Source organism: Pezoporus flaviventris, unplaced genomic scaffold, assembly GCF_033815535.1.
Source record: "Pezoporus flaviventris isolate CSIRO_AGI_PZ_B2104156 unplaced genomic scaffold, CSIRO_AGI_Pfla_v1 ptg000031l, whole genome shotgun sequence".
NCBI classification, from domain to species: Eukaryota; Metazoa; Chordata; class Aves; order Psittaciformes; family Psittacidae; genus Pezoporus; species Pezoporus flaviventris.
The window spans coordinates 28,007,293-28,022,940 of record NW_026892579.1 but is presented as its reverse complement, the minus strand read 5'-3'; the positions used below and the strand labels follow the sequence as shown (position 1 = coordinate 28,022,940).

The 15,648-nt window shown below is 35.3% G+C and overlaps 1 protein-coding gene across 1 annotated transcript in view; it reads right to left on the bottom strand.

Moving 5' to 3' along the window:
• Positions 1-15,648, bottom strand: part of EYS (eyes shut homolog) — an 828,128-nt gene that overhangs the window by 213,799 nt on the left and 598,681 nt on the right. The window contains exon 35 of the mRNA XM_061460547.1: positions 8,729-8,841. Coding sequence (XP_061316531.1) covers positions 8,729-8,841 — 113 coding nt within the window. The remainder of the gene's footprint in view (positions 1-8,728; positions 8,842-15,648) is intronic.

Here is a 15,648-nt window from a genome sequence, read left to right as displayed (position 1 = left end):
GCTATGACATATGATGTTATTAATGTTGTAAAAAATATATATAGTGAAGTTTTAAGAACATTGAAGAAGGGCTTTAAATTTAGTTTTTATTTTGTGAATCTGCTCCAGTTTTGTAGGCAAGTTGGGATGTTCTCAACCCAATCTTTTTTTTTTTTTTTAATTCTAACAAAGCCCTTCTATTTTCATATTTATGATATTACTTGGTTTTTAGGGGAAGCTATGCTGAAACCTGAAATAAAAGACATTACATTCATTCATGAAAATGAGTATTTTACATAAATCTTAAGAATTTATTTTCTTGATACATACTTTTTTATGGTTTTACATTTCGAAAAAAAAAATAAATCATGTTCAAGCACAGTTCTTGTTTGGATGACAGAGTTCCTAGGAAAGTATAAATACTGAAAGCAATTTGGCATAACCTAGAGCAACCCAAAATGTTGTGGCAATCTATAGTGTTCCTGGGACTGCGATCTTTGATGTAAAGCAAAAAAGGAGTCCTTCACATTTGCTGGAGCTAAAAATACACAACAGATATCTTGTATCTCTCCACTCATCTGATTACCATATAATCCAAAGGTAAGAAAGGCTGAAAGACTGCAAAAAGGCTTTAAAGTTATTTTGGCAGCCTTCTAATTCTGATCACTCTTAACACTGAAGAAGCTCCAAGTACAGAGAATTCACTGTGTTGTCAGCTAGATTGTAATGCCGCCCATAATTTCTGAGCCATCATGCTGGTCCACTGAGCAATGTCATACCTTAACTCTCTTATCTCTTTCCTATATGAGAACTTGTGATGATATACTGAACAGGCACCTGATGGGCCATCTCTCTCATTTCCACATTTTAAGAATGTGCTGTGGATGGATACAGTGACTTCTTATACTAATCATAGATGTTTATGGGCTTTGAATCTACCAAGGTAAAGAGGTCAAAGCAGACTTCTTTTGTTGTTGTAACAGAAGCCTTTAATAAATATTTCTCTTTCCTAAAGTATTTATTTAACAAATTCAGTTCTATTCTGTGAATGTTCTGATTAAAGATTAGAATTTTACTGAAGTATAAAGGGGTCAATTCATATGCAAAGGTTAAGTATTTTGGGTAAGAGAAGCTTTATAAATTTCATTAATAAATTTACTAATCATATAGAGCAGGAATCACCAGTAATTGGAGATGTTCAATATTATATAACTGCACTAAAATATATATAAAGTTGGGAAACGAGCACAAACTAGCATTTCTCCAGCACTGGAGTTTTTCTTTAACATGGGAAACAAATATGTTATAAAATAATGAAGTACATATGAACAGTAGTAGGAAGACAATTTAATTAAAAATCCTATGAATTCTATTCATAAGAAAATTTCCTTTCAGTGTTACTTGTGTCAGAGTGTTTTCCAAAATATTTAACTGAGATGTTTATCTTCAGTAACGCACTACCTTAGACTTATTTATTGGCATGCATACACTGATATATATACTTGCAAAAGGCTCCTTGATGAAAAAAGAAGAAAAAAAAATACATGATATCCCTTTAAGGCTTATTAGCTTCCATGCAGGGACCTGGCAATTTCAGAAGAAAACAAGATCTCATTACAATTGCTCATTACGAACACAGACAGTGACTGCCACTGAATTCTGTTGACAGAACTAAGAAACAATCCCCTGTTGGTATAATGCACACACCTAAAGTTACAGCAGGGTAGGTAAGGTCAAGATAAACTTCATCAAAATCTGTTATTAATCTTATAGAAATAGAGAGTTGCCCCAATGAAGATTGGTGTTAGTTTTGCAGTATGCTGATAAAAGGCAACCTTTTCCAGGAACAGGGAGGGAAATGTAGTATTTACAAATAACCATTATCTCACCTGCATATATTTGACACATGCATTTGGCTAATATCCGTCACAATTTACAGTGATTTTGAGGATTTATGAGAGTATGAAAGATTAGATCAGTTACTTCTTTCTTGTTGTTTTTCTTGTCAACATTGAAGTCTGTGTCACTGAAGTACCATTATCTGAACAGGAAGGCCAAGGAAGGAAGGAAGGAGGGAAGAAAAGGCAACAGAAAAAATACACAGAATTCATGTACACATGTGGAGCAGAAAGGAAATTGCACAAGACAACAAAACTCATAAATGAAAAGAAAACATGCAAAGAAATGTAAAAGATAAGGGAAATCAAAAAGAGCAAATCAATCAAAGAGAATGAAAGGCTATACAAGCAACTCAGGCAGTGGGAAAGGAAGAAGGGGAAATTAGAAACACAGAAAGGGTTATTAGACAGCCAAAGCAATGGATGAGAGAGAAATAAGTAAAAAGATAAGTGTAGAAAGAAGAAAAAACGCTTGTTATCATTCTACTAAAATTACACAGAATTTTTGTTAACATATCATGCATCATATGTGATGAAAACAAATGGGTAATATTTCTTATCTTCAGTTCTGTACATCAGAAACATTTAGTCCAATTTCTATGTTAACCATGGAATACACAGAAAACCTGTTAAATAATTAAAATTGAGTGGTGTCAGTTCTGTTCGTCATTTTCTTCTGCAGTGTGCAGGAGCACTTTTTTTTTTTCTGTTTCAGAATTAAGCACATAACTCCAAATTGCTAATGAAAAAATATTAACATGACTACTTATGCTGATATGTAAGAAGAGAAAGTCTTAATATTTTCTCTTTCACATAAAACAGAAGCTCAGTAATTCTTATAGGATCTTGCATACTAAGATGTAAGTAGACAGAAGAGCTTAAATTTGGAACTCGGTGATTTCCCTTTCAGGCTTGAGCCAGCTTGTACATTTGATTCAATATGTTTTTCAGCTCTGGCGTATTCATATGACAGAACCCTTTGACCTTACTTGAGTCTTGTATGGATTCTTACAATGAAGTCTAACAGACAGTGTGTACCACCATAGGCAATTTTCCATTTCTAGGTGTGGAATGGTAACTGACTTTCATGACCAGCTGAAAAATAACTTTTCAGCAGACCCAACTTTTCTCTTTTCAAAGTACGCAGTTAATTTCAAAGACAGAAATCAAACACTTCAGATGCCTGGTGTCAGATGTCTTATAATACTCTGAAAAAGCAGGAAGTTCCATAAAGGAAGAGACATGTTGAGAAATTGCACAGGAGACTGAACTTCACAAAGGTGTTTGTGGTCTGTTAGGATGTTTGTAAAAAGACCACAGAAAACTACAGAATGGAAAGGAGAATACTCACACGAAAGGAAAGGGATTTAGAGCTTGTTGAGAAGTCAGTAAGTGAGGGGAAAGTGGAACTGAGGGTTTACTGAAATTGTATTGCACAGCTCCTGACAAAATTGCCATGCATTAGGAAACCTACCAGTCCTCTTGGTTTAATGGAACTTGGGTAATGCACATTCAAGAGCTTTTTCCCTAAATGCAAATAGCAATCAGTCTTTGCTGAAATGAAGCTCAGTTTCAGCCTGGAAAAAACATCTTAAGATAAATTAACAGCAGAATAAAATCTTTAAAATATTAACCAAAAATCTGTTTGATGGGCAGTAATGAAGAACTGAGCTTAATATCTCCTATCTGTGAGTACAAATCAGCCTTGTACATTTGCATTCATCAGTAAAACCCCTCTTAGGAAAACAGCAAACAGCATTTTTCCGTTTCCTAGTTAAGAATGTTTTCAAAAAGGAACAAATCATGGCTTGGATTGATATAAATATATGCATATTCATATGTATATATTTTATGTATGTGTGTGTGTGTGTTTGGAACCTTTGAATTTACTACATACTCTTACAGGAATATATAGCAGTCCTAACTCCCATAGACTAAACCAAAAGTGAGCTGCAGCAGATACTAGCTTTTAATACTGGGATCCAAAGCTTCGTTTGTATCTGTCATCTACCTGAACCCTACCTGAAAGTGATACACGTTCATCCTGCAAATCTATTCCAGTAATATTTTCTGAAACACTTACGGGAGCTTTATGTTGCATTGACACTTCACGAGTATCTTACTTGCTTCAGAAGAAGGAAAAAAAAAATAATTCATTTTTCTAACAGATCTCATCAGAAATCCATTATTTCCAATTGTCTCTCCTACTACTGTTGGCCATTATATAATCTCTTTCAAAATTGCCTATATGTTCACAGCTCTGAGACAGCAATAGTTTAGACAGAATCTTTAAATAAACTGACAAGATTTACATAAATACATAGCTTAGTATAACTGCAAAAACCTACCTATTGGAGGCTGACCTTCACTAATTGATATGGTTCTCTTATAACCTTTCCTGAAAGCAATAGCTTCATAGCTCAGAGGACTTTTATGGATGCAAATCTCCTCTCACAGAGTCAAGCTTAAATTCATTCTCCTGCCCATACCATTATGGGTTTCCTATTCCACTTTGGTTACATCTTGTGGCAGGAAGCTCTAATGAGCCTTCAGTGCAGTACATCCCTCATAGCTGTTCTCTCCTCCCCATGGTATTATGTGTTATTGCATATCTATGAACTCCAGGCTTAAACAGTGATGCATGGGATTAGCAGGAGGATTTGGGCTTTACTTTACAGACTAGCTGAGTTAAAGCCTCATACTTGAAAGAGTGCTTCTGAGCATGCAGACATCCTACATCTTTCAGAAGGATCGGGATTATTGCGAGTTTTAAGGTCTTTGATGTTATCTGATTGCCTGATGCTACATTCATCAATTATCCTCTTGAATTTAAGCAAAGTTAAGCACCTGCTTCCAAAACACCATGAAAGGCAACTTCTGTGTTGCTCCCATCTCCCATTTAGTTCTACCAAATAATTCTTCCTGCTTTGCAGTGTATGATATTTGCAGTACAAGATTCTGAAAGAACAAAGACCATACTTGTCCTACATATTTAATGTATGTTAAGCAGATAGTCAGATACGTATGACAGTGAAATTAATGTTATGGCTTCAATTTTTACATTTTGTAATTCTCAAAGATTTTTAAACAGTAACTTTAATGGCATTAATATCTGGGATAAGCAACATGAAGTATATACATATGAAAGGTACTGACTTGTCCTGAAGTAGTGATGACAATAGTTTTCGAAAGGTTAATTAAGTGTTTCGAAAATTTGGTTGTGACAGCTCTCTATATTCTTTGCACATATTAGCTCATTGTTAGGTATTTTAAAATTCAAATAGATCCAGTTAAAAAAATGGCAGAACACATCTGAGTAAATTTCAAACCTATTAAAAATTCATAACCTTAAAATTTACTCACAAACCCATACTCTTTAAGAAGTTTCTGCATGTCTCCCTTTGGCTGACCTCCTACACCAAAATAATGAAGCAATCCATGTTGCTGAGAAACCAAGAAGTAAATCCCCCAGCAGGGTAAATGAATGCCACTAGAGTATGGCTAAATATGCAAAAGCAGGGGCATTCGAAAGAATTAGAAGCCTACAAACTGGTGATGATAGGTAGAAAGTCAATTAAAGACAAATTACAACAGCAAGAACAGAAATACGTAGTGTTACTGAATGATAAACACAGAAAGGTTTTTAAAGAAAGAAATTGGATTGCTTTGAAAGCCACATTGTAGAGTACTCTTCTACTGACAGGCAGCTCCAACTGCAGCAATATTGCATCAACAGAACCATATGAAGTCTGAAAATACAATATAAGTACACCAGGCTTTCTAATATTCACCAGCTACTCATATTTGCAACATATATAATCTATTACTGCTATATTTAAGGAACTTTCTTCCATCAATTTCTCCTTCCTTCTTAACAAAAATGTCTTTTCCCAACAAGCCTGTCTTGAATAAAAAGAATGGCTGCTGGGATTCCTATATGCTTCCTGAGAAGCAGAATTTATATCTAAGGACTGATGATGGTCGGGATGCATGGTGATTATACCTAAAGTGAAAAGCAAATGATAACGTAAGCTGCCATGTATGGGCAGATATGAGATTTTTGTGTCATAAGGAAGAGAATGAGTAATGAGAATGCTTGCCATGCTTCCCTGTGGTGCACTCCTATGGGACAGCCATGCCACTGAGGGAAATTCAGTTTAATTTCACTTGTTTCCCAGCTTTTCACAGACAGAAATAGTTGTGATTTGGAGCAGGATGGAGCCAGCTCTCTGCTGACTGAATGGGGCTGAACACTGTTCGGCTCATCTGTAGCATTCTGAGATAAACAGGGGGGTAAAATGAGCATATTGTCCAGAATAGAAGATTAAGAATGCCCAGCATCCTTCCAGCATCCCTTTAAGTACAAGACTATTTCGACAGTTCATCTGTACAAACTTACCATGTTAATTCAATTACCTAATCTGTTACATATACACAGTGAGTATTTGCAAGAAACAGCCCTAGACTGTAATCACTAATTGAAATAAAGCAAAATTTAATGTCTGTATCATACTGTAAAAGACACATTTCTATGCTAATTGACTAAGTAGGAAAGGGAAGTATCAGAAGCAATACAAAATGCAATAATTTTGGAATATAATTCTGTAGATTAGAATAGGTAATATAGCATTCTATATTAAAGAAATTAAAAAAGAAACAAACCCAGATTTTCTTATAAGGCATCTTCCTCCTGTCTATATCCCTCTATACATTATATACACAGACTGGAAAAAGCAAACTTCATTGGTCTTGTTTCTTGAAAGCTACTGGCTTTTAACTGAATGGTTATATAAACTACTCAATAGGAAAAAATGAAAAAAGAATGTCAAAAAGCCCAAGGATGCAGACACCTATCTCAGAGAAAGTATTCTTCTTGGCAAATGAAAGAAAGCACAGAAGATACTAAGAGTTCTGGTTTTGAAGTTATCTCTCTTTTATCTAGTAGTTAAAAAAAAAAATGAAAAAAAAAAGTGCTTTAGTAATAGTACAAGGGGGAATGGCTTTAAACTGAAGGAGGGTAGGTTTAGATTAGATACTAGGAACCCCTCACCATGAGGGTGGTGAGACACTGGAACAGGTTTCCCAGACAAGTTGTGGCTGCCCCATCCCTGGCAGTGTTCAAGGCCAGGTCGGACAGGGCTTTGAGCGACCTGACCTAGTGGAAAGTGTCCCTGCCAGTGGCAGGGGGCTGGAGCTAGGTGATCTTTAAGGTCCCTTCCAACCCAAACCATTCTATGATTCTATGATCTTGCTTAGGATTTGGGACGCCAAAGCTCTAATACCTGTGCAAATCTAGAACAATTTCCTACCCTAACCAGAGAAGAAAACTGAGATGGTTTATGTTTGTTTTTTTTTTCAATGATTATTTAATTTCTAATATATAAATAGTTCTTGAAGTGAAGATTATTTTCCCCCTAAGTTAACACCTGAATTAAATGCATGAAGCAGCTTCCTCACTTGCCTTCATCTCCATGAATTTCTGCTCTGCAAAGGGGCATAGTTCCACAGACAAGTGTATATTCTCCTGTTTTTGAGGAGACCACAGTTCTCACTAGGGAAAATCTCTGTGCAGAAATTCAGGAGAGGAGCAATTGCTTCCTTCTGGGCTGGGATTTGTCACAACAGAGGCCAGAGTTCTGTATATTGTGTAGGATTTACGCCCACAATAGTTTGTTAAATGCACTCAGAGAACATCTTCCAAACAAAATGCCTTTGGGATCTCAAATGGTGTAAAGATTTCTTAGTCAAGGTTGGACAAGGACATGACACTGAGCTGTTGTTCTAAATAAAAACCGAGGTGGCAGGTCTGTGCAGGTGTAACAAGCTGAACTTACGTTCCGAGTAAGTTTTACACGCAAAAGCTTAGACATCTAGGGCTTGAGTAAGGTGGTTTATTATATAATGGGTTTGATGTTTACCATCCTTTTGTACCTTTGAGTGTGATGTGTGCAAATTCATGAAGGGACAAGTGGTAGAAGTGGAAGCAGACTTCATATCTCATGGATTTTTCATTAATGACCTAGTCAGTTACCACTAGCTTTCTAACATACTGTTTAAATAAGCACATGAACATTAATTAAAATATTCTGTAAATATTAGAGGAAAAATTTAAAGCCATATGTAGAAAGGATTATATGAAATTCTCCAGGGATATTGGACATACATGTCCTACAATTAAAATCATATTCTGTTTTGAAAGACTTCATGATCTACAAATGCAACTCCCCTCTACTTTCGTTTTCCACTTTCCTGTATTTAAATCTTTTATAAAAAGAATAGAATCCTAATCTACACCATTGCCTCTGTTTAGCCTTTTATTTCCATCAGTAAATGACCAACAGCAATGTGAATATACAAAAAATAAAACCTAGTGGGTTTTTTATGTATTCAGAAACAATACTTTCTATCATTTTTCACAATCTCATATAGATAAGTGTAGCAACAAGTTATCAGTATTTGGTAAAAGATTAATGGAAATCCCAAAACCGTAAGTAGAAACATAGCCAGAACATCACCCCAGTTCCCACTCTTCTATTTTCTTGCCGATTATCTTGCTTAGTACAGCAAGATAATGTTTCAGCATTCAGTGGGTGAAAACACTCTAAATAAACTGTCAAGCTTAATGGAACTATTCTGCAAAAAGCACCTTCCATAAAGAATATGTTTCAGAAGCATAAAAGAAAGAATAATATCTCTCATATATATATATATATATGTTTTTCTGAAATGGTTACATTTACAGTATTTATGGGTAAACTGTTGAAATTACCTAAAATAGTCATCTTATTTAAGGAAGAAAGCAAAATCAACACAGTTTTTTCTGATTAGAAAAGGCTCAGAAGGTGGTTTACCTGCAATTGTCAACATTATTTCTTCCCACAGCACTAGAGAAGTTGAAAGGTCCCATATCATTAATTTCTATAACTTGTATACAGCCAGTGAAATTGTAGAGAGGTCCAGGTATCTACAAAGGAGAAAAAACACACAGTTCTTTTGCCTGCTGTCATTGTGACCAGTGTAAAAAATAATTAATTTTTTTGCAAAAGTTTTGCAACATAATTTAACTCCTGAAGACCCCTCCCGACCTCCATTTTTAATTTAATGAAACCCTGTTAAAAAAAAACAAAAAAGTGAAAAGAAGTTACAGCAAGATAAGCAGTACTGACTTACTTAAAAATAAACTCATGGAGTTTTGGACATGCAGACAGCCCAACAGGTATAGTGAGACACCAGCCAAAAGCGGATTTAATTAGGTATTTATTTTTTATAGATGATCACAGGTCATGGAGAATGGTAAACAAGGAAGCTTTGAAAAGTCTACTTTTAAGTTTACTGCTTTCCTGCTCAAAGGACGTCTAGTACCATTAATTGTGTTTCAAAAATGCCTAAAGAGCTACTAAAAAAGGGAATCATCGTAGGGGCACTGAAAAAAAAACAGAGAATGAATTCTTATGCATATGTCACCATCTAAACAAATCACACTGACACAATATGTTGGTAGACATTATAATTATAACGTATAAACAAACCACTCAAAATAGTACAAGTACTGAGTCTTTATGGACTAGACTGCTGGATAAGTTCCTGGTCACACCAGATCATGTGTCCCTGTCTTTGGGGCCACATAAGACTCAATACTTTATATAATAAATTTCATGCCAAAATAATACGAAAATACTGCCAGAACTGTCCATGAAGATGAAAATCATTGAAACAGTTGAACGAGGTCTTGGGAGATTACTCAGGAAGAAAAGACAGCATCAGTGGAAGAAGGTATGACCTTAGACACCTAAAAGGATGCTGGTCATAAGCCCATAGGAAGAGAAGCAAGTCTTGGCTTGCAGTGTCAAGTTTAGATGCAAGCAGAAAAATAAAAGGTCTTGAGGAATAACTTGCTAAAAGCATAATATCAAGCATTAAATACTTTTTAAAACATAATAGAAGCAGTAAGCCTGCCAGAAAGGCTGTAGGGCTAATAGACCATCAAAGACTAAAAGAGTGTTCAAAGAGATAAGGCTCTAGCAGGAAATGTAAATAAACTCATCAAATAAAAATTTAACATAGAGGAGCTTTGGGAGTTTCCCATGCCAGAACCTCTTTTTAGTAGGGATACATCAGAGATCCGTCTCAATTGAATTATTATTGTAAAAATGTTTTAAAATTAATTACCAAAGTTAACAGTATCTATAAAGAGAAAGACCAAACAATATTTGCACAGAAGTCCTATGGGAAATTACTGTGGTCATCACTTAAAATGGCATGCAAACATCAGGAATAGTAGATGTGGATTTTTTGTTTTGTTTTGTTTCATTTTTTGTTTGTTTGTTTGGGGGTTTTTTTTGGTTGCCTTTTTTTTTTTTTTTTATGATTTGGGAAAGGGGGAGAAGACTAGGGACAAAGGCACACCTCAAACTAGCATCAGTAAGTCCCAGTTCCATTCTAGACAAACCATTAAGAGCTGCTATAAAAAAAAACCAGAATTAACAGATATGTAGATGAACATAACATACTGGAGAACAGCTGAGATGGTTTCTGAAAAGGAAAATTGTAACTCACAGGAGGAACACTGAATACGTAAAAAGGATGCCTTGGCACATAGCCTTTGATTTCCAAAAGGCTTTTAACAAGTTTCTATGCTAAAAGATTCTAAAGTAACTTGGTCACCCTGGGATAACAACTAAAGCCTTCGACATATTAAGAGAATGGGTAAAACAGAAGCATAAACATTGGTAATAAACAGTGAGCTTTCTCAGTATGGAGAGTCCCCAGAAATTCCCTCAGCAATCTGTATTAGCGTCCATGCTCTTCAGAATATTGACAAGTGGCTCTGTTTCCCATGTTACTCAGGATAGCAAAAAAAAACCCAAAATTTTTGAGACGATGATTTCACAACATGCAAAAACTATAAGGTATGTGAGGATGGCGATACATATGAGAATTTCTGGACAGTGACTATACAGACTAGGAATCTTTACTCAGGGAAACCCATCATCAAGGAGAGTTAGAACAGAATGGTGTGCAGATGAATAAAGTGTTTTCACAGTTTCTCACTATACAGGGTCAAAAGGACATGAAATTATATAAATACGTGTGAAGATCAAAGCAAGATAAAGGGTGTACTTTTCATACTCCTCAAAATTAAGCTGAGGAACTCCTCCATAGGATGTTGTGGACAGTACGAGTCTAAATGGGGTAAAAATTTGTTCGAATTAATGGAAGACATTTTTCCAGAATAGTTTTCCTTATCTCTTTTCTCATCATTAAGCATCACAAAAAGAACGGTAGCCTCTAGCCTGTATATTCACCTTCTTCCTTACCAGCCAGTAAAGCACATTTCACATTGTGATGGCTCCATGCTCTGTCCAGAGCCTTGAAGTAAAACCACCTTCCATTTTCTTTAAAGGCAAAAGAGATTCTGAGAGGCTGAAATGTTTTAAAACTACGTTTACTATAATACAAAATCCCAAATTAGAACATGGCAACCATTTAATAGATTTCTCATGTGCAGGGTGATAGATATATTTCCCACTTCCCTTGTCCACCTTTGCAGGGAGGACACTTTCCTTTTTAAAAAGCTCAGTGACTTCAGTGTAAAAAGCATTTGGCATTCTAGGTGCATACAGCTGCTTCTGGGTCACAAGGAAAATTTCCTTTTTGCCATCACTTCTACAAGGTGGCTGAGAATCACTTCCAAGCTTTAAGAAAGAGCCCTGCTCCTCTCAGGACTGCCCCAGCCTCTTTTCTCCCAAAGGCTTTCTGCCTGTGGCAGCCAAAAGCTACTTCCAGTTCTCTTGGAAAAGGAGAAATCTCTCCCTCCCAGCAGAGAGATACGCTGCGCAAACACAACACAGCTGAAGCAAGGCACATTGCACTGTTCAGACACTCTGTAAGATAACACCTTGACATGCTATACAATAAATAAAATGAACGGGCCTTCCAGCCCATGGGAAGGATCAGAGAAGTTCACTAACAGCTCGTTGTTTATTCCTTTAGCAGCAAAAGCTTAAGGGCAGTTAAGACTTGGAAACGCATTACTATGTTACCACAATGCAATACGTTACTGCAGTGCAACAATGTGGAAAGTTATGTAACTGTTTAATGTGGCATTTAAAGTCAGAAAAGTTCAAGTGCTGGAATGAGGAAGATCATATCTCTGTGTAGTAAACATGTTTTAGAGGATTGCACTCAGGCTTCCTGGAGCTTAGAAAGAAATAAAACCCTCGCTCAAAGACTGGATATGAATATGCCCCTTTTCAAAGATACACTTCAGATGTTGAGAGAACAATGTTACCATGATGTTGAGAGAACAATGATATACCATGAGAGCTGACTACTGATATTGATTACAGACAATAGAAGATAATCTTTCTTCCTTTCTTGACCGTCATTTTGGCAAAGAAATAAGTGTGATGGACTGCCAGGTCTTATACTCAGCAGTCGGCTTTTGCTGCCATTATCAAGACAAATGACACCAGAAAATCTTTTAAAATGTGTGTCCTACTAGGTTTCACATTACCTTTTTATAACAGAAACTTGTTATTCTTTTCTTTCTTTTTTTTTTCCCTGCCTTTTGTGAATAGTAAATAAAATAATTTTCAAATTAACAGAATTCAGAATCTATTGCAAATTTAATATGAATACAGACAGAAAGTTAAAGATACTGAGTTGGAAATGACATGGGACCCACAATATTGCTTAAAAAATTGAAAAATTAAACATGTTTTAATATTGTTATAGCTCTGCTGCTTCTTCTCTCCCTCACCAACAATGAAGTTTCGCTAAATCCTAATTATGATTGTTCCAGTCACACCATGGTGTTTTCCAAGAAAAGCCAAGATCTGATACTTCGGATTGTAAAAACAAACAAACAAACAAATAAATAGAAAACAAAAGGAACTAATAAATGCAGAGGCCAGATACAACACAGTTTTAATATTTACCAGAGCTACTGTGCCTAGCTAAGTTCTTTCAAGAATCTGAATGTCAGGTGGTATACGAAAAATTCACTATGGCAACCTATGATCCATTTTGCACACTGAACAGCAAATTAATTGCTTGGTTTGGGAATAAAAAAAATTACCTCTGTATTTCCCCGAGCACTATTATCAGTGAATATTTTAACAACATGGTTTCCTTCCCCCAAACAAAACGTACTGATTGGGTTCCTAATAATTTCTCTTACACTGATATGTGAACATTTTGAATGCAATGAATTCCTCTAAAGTAATATTAAACAACTTTGTTTTATAATTAGAGCAACCCATAAAAACTCTGGTCAAACAATTACTTGCCTTTGAACTGCTATGCTGTCTATAAAAAACACCCAGTGTCTTCTTATATTTAGGAATAAGGACTATTTATTAAAAATCAAAAGTAAACAGCTTTTATTTTACTATTTTTGAGAATAGATACTCATTTGTGATTAACAGAGTATCAAAATGTAGACTTACATGTAGCTGGATTTCCTTCCATTTCCAAAAATACATCAATATGCTGACAATCTGTAATACTTAAATTGCCTGAAAATGTCAGGGTCATAGCAACACCAGAAATTTAATTTAACACAATTCACAATTCAGAAACTATGCAGATATGTTTGACATATAGTTACCACGCTCTTTAAATGCCCTTTATGCCTGACAAAAATGAGTACAGATACTTACTTGGTAGGAAAAGTTCACACATATATGCCAAACCATTTATTAACATCCTTTACTCACTAGACCAAATTGAAGCTCCTGTTAGGTAGAATTAACCTAGAACTGAGCTCCCTGTGTAATGAGCTTGCTTGCTGTTATTTATCTCCAGATTCATAAATAATATAATGAGTTTTTGGCTTATGATCAGAGCATTTATAAGAAAAATCACAATTAATTCAAAAGAAAACAAAGCAGAGCACAATCCTTCCTCATTTGTCTCCAGCCAAGACAAATTTTATATATCTGAAAAATTCTTACTACAGATATTACAATGTACCAGGATACACATTTCAGTAATCTTTCATGTTTTCATTATTTGCAGAGTTCTTCAAATCAGACTCCAAAATCAATCAGACATCTCACAGGAGTCAAAGAGATGAACTTCTTCAAATTACAGTATTTTAAACATAAACAAAATGGCCTGGTTACACATTTTCAAATGCTCTAGGAACGTTTTTATTTATATTTACTAACAATATTTTGAACAGTTTGGAAATTAAGCAGAACTCAAAGATAAAAATCAACCATGAGATAACAGTTTCTCTATTACTGTTCTGGTTCTTGATAGGGGATAGAATCATATGAAATGGCCATAATAAACTTTGAAATTAAGCAAGTTCTACTCTCAACTCTGTATTCTCTTCAGATTGTCCAAAAAAGCAACAAATTTGACTAACCATATTGGGTTTAATCTGGTTGAAACCTACTGCAGCTGAACTTCAGGATCATAACCACTAAAAAACAGATCAGAAAACCAAAATTAAACTTAAAAAAACCCCAACCCAAACCCAAAATTCCATGGGGGTGGTGGTGTTCTTTCCTACCTAAAGAATTCAGTCTTTAAGAAAAGTCATTTTACAACCCATGTTTCTCAGTTAAAATTAAATGCAGCACAAAATAAAACTGTATGGACTACCAAATAACACCAAGGCAAACAGAACATGTTTAATCCAACAGGACCTTATTCTGCTTTTGTATTCCATTTAATAAGCACTTAAACTTGATTGCATTTGAGGGAACATGCTATAGATAGAATTTCCCAGTCTCTTCAAGCAACCAAATTTTAAAGGGTTTGTTAAAAATGAAGTGGGATTGGTTGTGAAAGCAAAAGTAAAAAAACATTTAACATATGGGAGAAGAATATTGTTTCAGCTTTTCTACTAGTACAGAAATGGGAAGCAAAAATGAGAAGGTATACTTGTAAAACTGCTTACATGCCACCATATATACAATAAAGTGGATGAAACACAAAAGAACTGAAACCCTTCCTACATACTGAGCAGTAGTAGTTATTATATGAAACACTAAACCTATGCAAAATATCAAAGTTCTATTTAATCAATATGTTAATACAATACATTTTTACACTGAAACTGTGGTTTTGAGCTAAACATCAAAAGAATCATTTTAATTCAGAATTAAACACAACTAAACTAACACAAATAAAAACCACAACTAAACACAATTAAAAATGGGTTAAGAAGTAAGTTAAGATTCTTTTTTTCCATGTAGCTGCTCTAACGACTTTTTTTAAAATAAACTATTATTATTCTGAATCTGCGCTGATATCTACCATGGATATTGAACCTTATCACAAGACTTTCATGAAACAAGAGTATTAAAGCATCATAAAACAGGCAGCAGAGTGGGAAAAAAAACCCATCCCCAAACTGCCTAGGGTGGAAGAGATTTACATTTGTGCTCCTCATTCCTCATTTGTTTTAACAACCTAAATCAGGGGCTTCAAAACTTGCAGCCCTGGTAGTTCTCCCATATGTGAAATCAGCAAGTCAGGAGTTCTTCCGGTCTCCTGTACTTTAGGGCAGGGAACTGAGGCTATCCTCTCATATTAAATTTGTAAAACACCTCCTGGGCTGCTGCATCCTACAGTGGGAACCAGGCTGGTCATCTGCCTAGTCCCAGACTCTAATGGAGCCAGCTCACCATGTAGCAGATATTCACATTCCTCTTTCATAGTTTCTTTTTCTAAAGTGACTGGCAATGTAATATTTTAGGGTGTTTCACTGTCAATTTCCTATGATTCTGCCAGTTTATTCTGGCTGAAAATGGTT